Raw genomic sequence first — 11,782 nt, forward strand, 5'->3', positions numbered from 1 at the left:
TAGCTCTGCCCCAATAGCTCTCAGCCAGCACCCCCAGCTGGTCATGGCCAGCGGCCACCACATCCCCTCAGGTGTAGCAGATATTGATTTAAGTGGCTCCGTTAAGGCTGTTCAGAGTAGGCAAAACGAACAGGGCTAGGCTGCCTGAGATCTTGGTTCTTAACCAGTTTGTTGATTGCCTGTCTTTGACTGAGTTAACGCGCTGCTCTTAGACTCCAAACCCAGCATCTGTGGGGTGTTTCTGTGTAGATCAAATTATAATGTAAATACAGACACTTTTGGGAAAGGCTGTACAGACAGTAGTTGTTATGAAACCTATTCATCTTTCAAAACTCAGCTCAAAGAATGCTGCCCCGATCCCCACTCTCCCATCCCAGGCGGAACTGGGTCATTTTCTTCCTTGGGCCCCCACTGTCCATACCTCTATTGAGGCTTCTATTTGTTTGCATTTCTGCCTCCACATATTAGATATCCTTTGTTTTAGATTTATAAAACTTTTGTGATTTTTACACCCTAGAACACACAGAACCAACCATGACTCATATTTCAAAATTTTTATTGCTAATTGATATGCTATTATGTGTCATGTTCTGCTATGTTTCCAATAATCTCAAATTGTTCTTTTTTTCTGTTAAAACATTGAGGAAAAACATTTTCCTGTTAAACATTGTTTCCTGTTAATACATTGAGGAGACGTAATAATTTCAGGACTGGGCCCAAGATCATGTTCTCTGAAGCTCTGAATACCCGCTGCATAACACAGTATCTAATATTCATCAGGGGCTTAAGAACAGTTGAATAAATAATTGAAAGAAAATTATTGAATAGGAGACTCAGGAAGATTAAGACCTTCAAGCTGTAAATGTATCTCTAATGGTAAAGATTCAGATTCTATGACAGTAGGTGAGGAAATAATTTCAGATCTGCTGGCATTCCATAAATCACACCGTATAACACGTTTGGTCACTGACTCTTGTTGAAGTGCTTCTCCACACAATAAGGCATAAAACTTTTTCAGTATAGTTAGTGATTCCAATGTAGACAAGAACTCTAAAAAGCACCCTTTGTCATCATTATTCTATGATTGCAAGTCTCCTTTTTAAAAGATAGCAAAAAACAAAACAAAACGAAGAACTGTTGCTGTTATAGAATTCTTTCTTAGATATACAGTCATCCCTCTGTGTATGTGGGGGATTGGTTCCAGAACCCCCACATATACCAAAATCTGGGTTTTCTCAAGAACCACCAACCCATATATACAAAAAGTCATTCCCTCCATATGCATGAGTTTCAAAACCCACGAATACTGTATTTTCTATTTGTGTTCAGTTGAAAAAAAATCCACATATAAGTGGACCTCTGCAGCTTAAAGTGGTATCGTTCAAGGACCAACTCTGCATGTTTTAACTATAGTGAACTTTGGTTTGTTATGACTTGTTATCATGAATTTATCCTATATATGAATTCAAATGAATCAAGCTCTTCCTGTGACTCCCCGCCCCCATTTGCCCTATATTAAATAACACCAGTTCCAATCTTCTTTAAATTTTCATGATCTGGCTTCATAATAAAGCTTTATAGTTGGTTCTCACCGTTTGTATCACCCTGGGGAAGGAGAGAGAATTGGATGTTCATTTTGCACATTATTTTAACCTCAGCTAATGGAAGCTTTCTCTAACTTCCTGTGTAGGTCAGCAATTTAAAGTTGGATTATCCACAGAAATCATATTTCATTGTGGATTCATCCTAGAGGCTCTAAACTGGGAAAGGAATAGACTGGGAGGGGGGTCTCAGTGAGGGTGTGTGAGGACCCCTGCTGCTGCTTCTCTGGAGGTTAAGGGGATTTATTACACTCAGTCCTAAATGTTTCAAGTGCAGAAAGAACTGTGTAAGTCCTAAATGCTAGTGGTGGAGGACATCTTAGGCATGAAATATTCTTTCTTATTGCCAATGAGGAAATTGAAGTTTTTGGTTGTTTCCTTTCTTTGCTTTCAGAGAGTAGTCTGTCTGTGGCAACTGTTTTGAGAATCTTGTTTTCCACATTGTGATCTCTGATTAAATCTCATTCACTGTAGACATGATTTATATATCACAAATTTCCTTTCCCTCACATAAGAGATGCTTGTCTAGGCAGAGTATGCAGAAGTCTCACACTAACCTCCCACGGATGTCAGCCCTCCCTCCAGGGCGCTCGCTCTCAGTGCTCTCTCTTCACCTCTGACTAGTTTATCACACTTATCATGTGTCTCCTGGCATTTGGTTGAGTCGAATTCTATCTCCCTTATTAGCTAAGTGTCTCTGCTGACGAGTCGTTGCTCACTTGTGCGTCCTACTCACAGGTAAGCTGTATTAAGGTGTATTACCAATAAGTGTGAAGTCTTCCAGTTTGCCTGATTCCTACTTTTTTTTTAATACATAAGAATGAATTCAAGGTTATCCCTATAACAATGTCGCTCTCATTCCCTTATATTGATTGCACTGGGAATGACCCTGAGTGTGTCCATGGGAATGTATTAGGAATAGGAATGTCATCTGTCATGTGTTGCAAGGAAGAAGTAAAAAAAAAAAAAAAAGGTTGAAAAGCACAGTGTTAGAGAATAAACTCTTGGATAAAAATGTCTGTGTCTAACTCATTTTTTACCCACACAGGGCCTAGCACTATGCCTCACACATAGTAGGGACTCAATAAATGTTTTGAGAATGAACTAATGAATGCAACCCAATAGGTAAATACATTCCAGAGACATTATTCTGAAGAAGAAAAAAGAAAATACCACATTTGGGGTTGTTTTAGCATCATGTTTCAAAAAAGTGAATTTTCTTCTTGAAAAAGACTTTCTATAGGTAGAAATTGAGTTGCATATTGCTTACTGACAGCCCGTACCACTGTCCAGACCCATTAGACACAAGGGTCACTTTCATAATCCACCATTGCAACATGCCTTATGTTTTTCCACCTAGGTGGTTCTGGTAAATTGTCATCACAAGTTATTACCCTTAAGTCTAACATATTCTGAAGGAATAGGTGGCTGATACTGTCATTTGAGGACTAAGAAATATTTGTCTAGACATTTGATCCAATCTGTATTTTTATTTAATGTGTAATTGGCGAGAAAATAGCAAAGACAAATTTAAATGCTTGCATCTCTAACCTTGTCACAGTGTCTGAGCATTCATTCATCATCATTATCTTGGATTCCTGCAGCCAGCAGACTTCATAGGAAAGCAAGCACTGAAACAGATTAAAGCCAAGGGGCTGAAACGAAGACTGGTCTGCCTCACCTTGGCAACGGATGATGTTGATCCAGAGGGAAATGAAAGCATCTGGTACAATGGCAAGGTGAGTGCTGAGGACCTCACTGCCAGGGGCTGTGGCATCTTCTGCAACAGAAACCCCCCTTGTTCCTATTTTCTCTTAAACCCTTTTGCTATTAATTATTTATTGGAGGGATGACACACTTTTGATTTCTGAGCTGACATTCAACAGACAGAACGCAATTAACTGAAAGGAAAATGAAATGTTGCTCATTTTTGAAAACATAAAATTCTATATATTCTGTTTAAAGAAAACAAACCCAAGGACTTGAAATACATTGGACAATGAGGAGGGTATGATTTAGAGGGTAAATGATCTATTTGCTCATCACATCCATGTCTGTAAATGCAAAAGATGGATTTTATAAAAAATTTGGCATTCTGATTTAACTTTTTATGGATCTTTCAGAAGGAGGCAATTAGCATATTAACAGGGAAAAAATCCAAACGAAAACATCTATGACAATAGAGAGTAGAACCTTAGAAAGTAAAGCAAAGTGTGGAAGCCATTTGGTTCTTCAGGAAGAGTAAAATCACCTTCTCATTTTGGAATGTTACTTTTCATTCTTTCTATTTGTATTCAGTAAAACCAGGGTAAGTCAGATAACGTATCAATGGGACTTTGTTTTCTCCATTTTTTCTCCCAAGCTTTCTGCATTCAGTTACTTTCTCCATTTTTTTATTACTATTTGTAAAACCCAATTTTGTTGAAACTGAATGTGGATGTGTTTTTCCTGGTGTTAGCAGGCACGTGTGGGACACCCAGCTTAGACCACAGGGAGGGAATAGAGCCTTCAAAGCTCATCTAAACAACTGTTCCACAATGAACAGGGTCAGCTTTGTCATTACCCAAGACTCAGAGCTTCTGTGCCTGGGTTTTTTTCTTATTCACTGCAGCCTACTTGATATTTGTTTCCATTTTCTCTATCTCATCAGTAACACAAAGAGTGCTAGAAGTGGAGAAAGCCAGTGGTGTCAAATCACAGCCTTTGGGGCTAAAGCATGGGTCAATTTAACAAAGAACTAACAACTACTGAGTTCTTACTGTATACCAGGTATTTTTCATGTTCTCTCCCATTTAACTTTACACCACGCCTGTCAGATATGTATGATCATTTCCATTTTAAAGATGAGGCTTTGAGGGGCTCAGAAGTAACTTGTTTGAGGTTACATGGCTAGTGATTGATAGAACCAATCTCCCACTCAGGTCTAGTTTCCAGCTTTGAATTTCTGGTCCTTTCTTCTAAGACATAAAAGAGATCAATTTGATCTCTTTTCTGTCTCTGCTGATGTCCCCCTGTAGTTTCTTAAGAATTTAATTAATTAATTAATTTGTTTATTTATTTTGAGACAGAGCCTTACTCTGTTGCCCAGGCTGAAGTGCAGCGGCATGATCTTGTTTCACTGCAACCTCCGCTTCCTGGGTTCAAGTGATTCTCCTGCCTCAGCCTCCCAAGTAGCTGGGATTACAGGTGCATGCCACCATGCTTGGCTAATTTTTGTATTTTTAGTAGAGATGGGGTTTCTCCATGTTGGCCAGGCTGGTCTTGATCACCAGCCAGGTCATACATCCACCTTGGTCTCCCAAAGTACTGGGATTACAGGCATGAGCCACTGCTCCCGGCCTTAAGAATTTAATTCTATACCCACATTCTTGTGCATCTGAGTATCAGGTGGATGTTATTAGAGTCTGTGAAGCCAACTGACTTTTCTCAGATCTCAAGTGCTTTCACCTGTCTGTAAGCCTGGATGGGCCAACCTCTACTTCCTTCTTAAATTGGGCTGAGTTTGCTCTTCTGTTTGAACTGTTCCTACCTTTCTCCCTGTCTCTTCGTTCTCTTTCTGTTCTGTATCTCTGGTTCAGCCCTCTTTTCTTAATATATATTCTTCCCTATTTCATATTTGCCCACAATTCACGTGATTTCTACTTATAACCAGCTCTGCCATTCATTAGCTATTTGACCTGTTCTTGAGCTGATCTCTGGGCCTCAGTTTTCTCATCTGTAAAATGAAGCCATTGGATGAGATAATGTCTTCTTGTCATTACATTTCCTCCCACCTCATCTTTCCTTTGTTGTTTATTTTTCACTCTATTCCCAGTCAGTTTTCTCAGTACTTCTTAGTACAGTCTACACTTACCCTTCCACCAACCTTCTGTTTTACTCAGCATGGAATGAAAGAGATATTATGCTATATTTTTCTGTATTCCCACGTCATCCACAGTCAACTGATTTTTAGCCACCTTAAATATGATGATACCAAAATTAGTTTTAAAACCCTGAAAACCCAAGCTCCAATCTAAAGTTTTTTCATCTGCCTATGCATATACTGCATTTACATGCTATATTGTTCACCTTTCCTTGCCATCTGCTTATAAAACTGCTAATCCAATTATAGGATTCTAGCTCTTGGATTTCCTAATATGAGTTTGCCTGCTCTTTGATGCTTAGTAAGGTCATCATTTTAACATGCAGATGGTCTTCTTTTTTGATCCTTTTTCAGAGGCCCTTCTTGGATCGTCTTTACTCTGGACTGCTTTGAAATAATTTTTGCTTTTTATTTTCAGACTTTGTCTTGACTTGTGTTGCTTTTAGTATTTTATTCTTGCAAGCATTTTCAGTGCTAGAGATAGGGTACAAATGTATTTGTTTATTGCCTTTTCTTTTTTTTTTTTTTTTAGTGTCTACCATATGCCAGTGATATTCTAGGCACTGGGGATACAGCAGTGAACAAAACACAAGAATCTCTGACCTCATGGAGTTTACATTCCAGAGGAGGGAGAGATGGACAGTGGACAAAATAAATAAAGTATATTGCATGTCAGATGGTCTTTAGTGCCTTGGGGAAAGGTCAAGTCCAACTGGGAGCAGGGCAGTGCTGGAGAAAGGGATTCTAACCTTAAATGAGGTTTAATTTTTTTAAAATCAAGGCATAAAGATGGTCATGAGAAAGGCTTTCTTTATATTGGGTGACTCAGTTATAAAAGATGCTTTGAAATAGAGGTTTGTGGAGGGTTTGGAGAGCTTAGAAGGTTTTTAAAATTATTATTTGTAAACTACAACACACAAGGACAAAGAAAAACACAATAGAACATCAAACAAAATTATGTTAACTTCCTTCAAAGGCCATTTGCCATGTTACCTTCTGGAAGTCAGATAGAGACTTCTCATAATTTGAGAGAGAAATGAGAAAAGGCTAAAAATAGATGAGAATTATTCACATTGGTAAAAAGAAGGTCAATGTTTGTTTTAACAAAGAATGAGAATTTACCAGGCAGAGGGTGGGGACCAATTGTTCTCACAGTTCACTGAACTAAAAGATGGAATGGATCTAACTGAACCTGGAAGATTTTAGGCAAAACTGTTTGAAATTTATGCAAGGGAAAACATTTCCCTGGAGATTTAGTAATAGGGTACAAGGAAAGGCCAGACTTCTGAAATACCCTGGGCTTCTAACCCCTGGATTAGAGAGAAATTCAAGTAGAATTGAAAGTAAATTCTAGCAGAAAGCAAAGCAAACTTTAAAAACAGCACTCGTAAGTAAGGACTCTCTTTTTTCAGTTTACTAATGCAGAATGGCTGCAAGACAAATCACTGCTGGGATGTTAGGAGATGAGAAGGGCTGAGGAAACGGTGCATGTAGTCTCCTAAGAGTGATTGTGGGCTTTTGACCCAGTGAGTCAGGAGATCACAGCCTGAGACCAGCGCGGGTCTCTTCCTGTTTTCTGAAGACGCTCAAGCAAACCAGATTAACTCTCCTAGGGCTCCAAACCCAAATCTCTCTCTTACAGGTGGGGAAATGAAACCAAGGTTACCAAGAAAGTCTTTCAAAAAGCAATGATTAAGCCAGGCATGATAGCTCATGCCAGTAATCCCAGCACTTTGGGAGGCCGAGGCAGGCTGATCACTTGAGTTCAGGAGTTCGAGACCAGCCTGGCCAACATGGTGAAACCCCATCTCTACTAAAAATATAAAAATTAGCCGGGTATGGTGATGCACACCTGTAGTCCCAGCTACTCAGGAAGCTGAGGCAGGAGAATCACTTGAACCCGGGAGGCGGAAGTTGCAGAGAGCCAAGATTGCACCTCTGCACTCCAGCTGGGGCAACAGAGCAAGACTCCATCTCAAAAAACAAACAAAAACAAAAGCAATGATTGGGTGCAGCCACAGAGCTGCTCCCAGGTTCCACATGGCTGAGGGGGACGCAGGGGTGACCAAAGGCAGGATGAAGAAAGTGAAGTAATGGCAGCCATCGATGGCGAGGAATGGTGTGTCATTGATAACTGTGCCAAAATACTTTGTGTTAGAATTAGTGACGATATAGATGACCCCAAATGGACACTTTGCTTGCAAGTGATGCTGCCAAATGAGTACCCAGGTACAGCTCCGCCTCTCTATCAGTTGAATGCTCATTGGCTTAAAGGGCAAGAACTTGTGCATTTGTTGAATAACCTTGAGGAAATACATACGTGGCCACCCCATTTGGTTCAGAAAGAGTACCTGCTTTGTGTCCCTGGGATCCAGGCTATGTTTCTTTTCCTCCCAAAATATTTAATGAGAAAATGACAGAATATTGGTGAAAGTATTCTTTACCTGTGAGTGGAGAAAATAAGAGATGTTCCAATACAAAATCTCAGATGACAGAATCACGCCCAGATGTAAAGAAAGAAACTGCAGAGAAAGATGTTGAATGTGAAGATGGTCTCATTTTTGCATATCAGCCAGAAAGCTCGGTAAAAGCACTGGATTTTGATATCAGTGAAAATCAAAGAGAAATAGAATTCTCTCCTATTGATCATGGCATTTCTGTTACAGACCAAATAAGTACTTTTCAGGCAGACTTGTCTCCATTAGTTTGTCCCAAACAGGTGAATATGGTTCTTTCCAACTTGTATGAGAATAAGAAAATAGCTAGTACCACCCACAGCATCTGTGCCTGCAGAATATATTGTGGGGACAAACAGACCTTCTTCCAGGGTGGTGAGGGTGATGGGGAAACAGCAGCTGGTGGACATCTTCTTCATCTCATGGAGATTTTAAATGCGAGGAATATCTTGGTGGTGGTATCACGCTGGTGTGGAGGCATTCTGTAGGACCAGATCACTTTAAACATAACTGTGCCAGAAACATACTAGTGGAGAAGAACAACACACATTCACCTGAAAATCATCTAAGGCTTTGGGAAAAAAACAAAAAATGTTCATCACTGAGTAATGGATTAAGTGAAAATCCAGGAGTTTCCACCTGCAGTTGTGGGCTGAGGTGACAATTCTTCCAACATATTTGTTAGCATAAATATTATGCCTCAATTTCTGTTGCAAATTGGTGATTGTGAAATTTCCAAAAGTGATTTTCTTGTCTCTGTTTCTTTGTTTAATTCTTATAATATAAAGCAATAAATATGGAGAGTCAGTAGTCTTCTTCCGCACCAGGAAAAAAAAAAACAGCAATGATTTGAAACTCTAACCTCTCTGACCCTAATCCCTGCCTGTATCACTGAACTATGATCTAAAGGAGAACAGCAATTTTAAAGCATGTGTTATAACTTGGCAGTTAACAATCAGCCAGAGAGAAACTTTTACTAATGAATGTATTCACATTTTTTTTTTTCAATCAACCAGTTTTCACAGTAAGTTTAGAAATCATATGGAGAGCTTCTGATTTGGGGTTTCAAAGAGAATTAAAAACTGGGACTACAGAGATAGGAGTCTGCAATTCAAGTCATGAATGTGTTAGCATCTAAAATACTAGAAGTGCTATAGTAAGATTGTTGACTGTAGCGTGCTATTTGCTGAGGCAGCTGAATGATCACCAGGCTGATTCCCGTCCGTGAATGTCTTGAGCTCCAGCTATAAGCAGTCCACTGAGCCAGATGGTAAGACTTTAAGGATTAGTGCAATGTAGTGTGGCCAGGAGAAGCCATTTTGAGCAGGGCTATGTATCATGTTTTACTTTTGTTGTCTTCCTTTTCTTTTTGTTCCATGTAATGTTTTGACGACAGTTTTCTGTATTTTCTGCTTTTCCTTCTTTTTCATTCTTTCCTTTAGACCTGATTTCCAATAACCTTCTTACGTTTTAATCAAACTTGTTATATAGACTTTTTTTTGGAGACAGTCTCACTCTGTCATCCAGGCTGGAGTGCAGTGGCCAGATCTCAGCTCACTGCAATCTCTGCCTCCCAGGTTCAAGCAATTCTCATGCTTCAGCCTTCTGAGTGTGCCTCAGAGAGTGTAGGTGCCTGCCACCACGCCCAGCTAATTTTTGTATTTTTAGTAGAGACAAGGTTTCACCATTTTGGCCAGGCTGGTCTTGAACTCCTGACCTAAAATGATCCGCCTGCCTTGGCGTCCTCAAGTGCTGGGATTACAGGCACGAGCCACCACTCCTGGCCTAAACTAAGTATTACTGTTTTAAAAATGAGAAATTTCAGAGTAATACAGATGTGTACCTTGAGAGTTACTTTTCATAATTTGTAAGCTTTCATTCATCTTCTCAAAATGTGAAGTTTTCCTCCTGTGTCTCTGGTGTTGTGTCCCCAGACAGCGTTTCAGAAAACTTCCATTTTCTAAGTTGAATCTGTATTTCAGGGTTTTTTTTCACCCAGAGATGAGGAGCACAGAGCTGTGACCGAGACACTGAGGACTGTTGGGTCTTGTTTTCCAGGTGGTTGGCAACACGACATCTGGAAGCTATAGCTACAGCATCCAGAAGAGTCTGGCGTTCGCATATGTCCCTGTGGAACTAAGTGAAGTGGGACAGCAAGTGGAAGTTGAACTATTAGGCAAAAATTACCCAGCAGTCGTCATACAAGAACCTTTGGTATTGACCGAACCAACCAGAAACCGGCTTCAGAAAAAAGGTGGAAAGGACAAGACTTGAAAAAAGACCTTTAGCAGTCAACTGAATTGGAGTTGCTAATGACTGTCCTTGAAATTATCATAATTGGTTCCCAGGGGAATAGAGGAAACCAGGAATTCATTTCAAAATCATCGAAGTCTAGATTTAGAATCTTAACGAAACCTTTCTGTTAAGTGTTTTCTAAGCAAGACAGAATAATAGATAAATGATTTACATTTTTCTTTTAAATGAAGAAATTTGAAATGAATTTTTTTTTTATTACCCCACATTACCCAGTCGGCAAAACATTTAGGTGTTTGCTAATATATACAATCATTACTATAAACGAATTAAAGGACATTTTATAATTTTAGTAACAAATGCATTCGGTTCTTGATAGCTGAAAACAAATTAATAAATTATCTTTTACGTGAAAACATGTATAATATTGTTGATGGATTTACTTCATAGAGAAATCTTTCCTTAGATGAATAAATGATAGTTTTAATTTTTCATGATATAGCTGTAATGAAAATAGTAAATTTTAACATTGACATATAGCCAACATTTTAATTCAATTCTCTGAAATATTTATCATTTTCTTAATGACTTCCCTGAAAGGAGCTTTATAGGACATTATTATTCTCCTTTCAAAGGTTGTTTTAGAAGAGAAGTTGCAAGAAAGAACAGAGTCTTCCAAAGGAAGCGGTACTTGTAAACTTTCAGAAATGAAGCTGAAACATAAGTAGATTGTGCCAGTACAAACACAGTTTGAATACTGAACACCTCTCTTTGGGAAAGAATTAATGCAAGTTGACATCACATGGTGCTGTTCTGAATATCATTTCACAAAGCATTTGACAAAGCAGGTCAAACAAAAGCTTAAGAGCTGACAGTTAGTGCTATGTACAGCAAGAAAAAAAATCAATTTAGAAATAATTCTTTGATATACTTTTTGAAATTATTTGGGTGTAGTTGATGGAATAAATCAATTTATTTTGTAAAGGGTGGTTTATCATTTATAATTAATTTATACATGCATACATTTGTTACACATTTATAGATGTTTTCTTAAGTATTAAAAAAACTGAATATGAAGCATGGTAAGATTCTGTCATTTGAATAAACTTTAAAATGATTTCTTAACTTGTAAGTTTTGAAAAGGTGCCAATTTTACATTTTAAATGTTTTATAACAGTAGTTATATATTAGAACTCTTCACATGTTCATTTCTCTTTGGCATGTCCTCTTAGATGAGAAAAGAAGGAAATTCCTTTGGTAACAAACAAATTTCCTAATTATTGGGAATATTATCTAGGTTCTTTAATCCAGTTCATGTTAGTGCTGGGAATTTGGGATATCAGCTTCTCATTCTCTGCCCTTCCATAACCCCATGACCTCAGGATAGTTACATACCATCTCTGGGTTCCTCCTCTGTGAAATAGGTTTAGACTCTTTTTTGCATACTATATTATCAAGAAGCAATAATGAAAGTACAACATTAAATTCATATCATATAGTTAATATAGCACTAAAACTGATGAATAAAAGAATAGACCATTCAGATGAATGTGAAAAATTTAAAGAAATCCTACGCACAGGATAAAAGAAGTCTACCCCGATTTCCTTAA

The 11,782-nt window shown here is 38.5% G+C and overlaps 1 protein-coding gene and 1 pseudogene across 4 annotated transcripts in view; both read left to right on the plus strand.

The window, feature by feature from the left end:
• The window catches only part of DMGDH (dimethylglycine dehydrogenase), a 70,824-nt gene extending 60,155 nt beyond the window's left edge, over nt 1–10,669 (plus strand). For all 4 annotated transcript variants that reach the window (XM_050795665.1, XM_050795662.1, XM_050795664.1 and 1 more), the window contains exons 15-16: nt 3,206–3,340; nt 9,978–10,669. In XM_050795665.1, the coding sequence (XP_050651622.1) occupies nt 3,206–3,340; nt 9,978–10,193 (351 nt within the window). In that variant the 3' untranslated portion in view covers nt 10,194–10,669. The remainder of the gene's footprint in view (nt 1–3,205; nt 3,341–9,977) is intronic.
• Nucleotides 3,361–9,958, plus strand: LOC126957619 (protein IMPACT-like; annotated as a pseudogene).
• Nucleotides 10,670–11,782: the final 1,113 nt, after the last annotated feature.

The sequence above is a fragment of the Macaca thibetana genome, chromosome 6 (assembly GCF_024542745.1).
Source record: "Macaca thibetana thibetana isolate TM-01 chromosome 6, ASM2454274v1, whole genome shotgun sequence".
NCBI lineage: Eukaryota > Metazoa > Chordata > Mammalia > Primates > Cercopithecidae > Macaca > Macaca thibetana.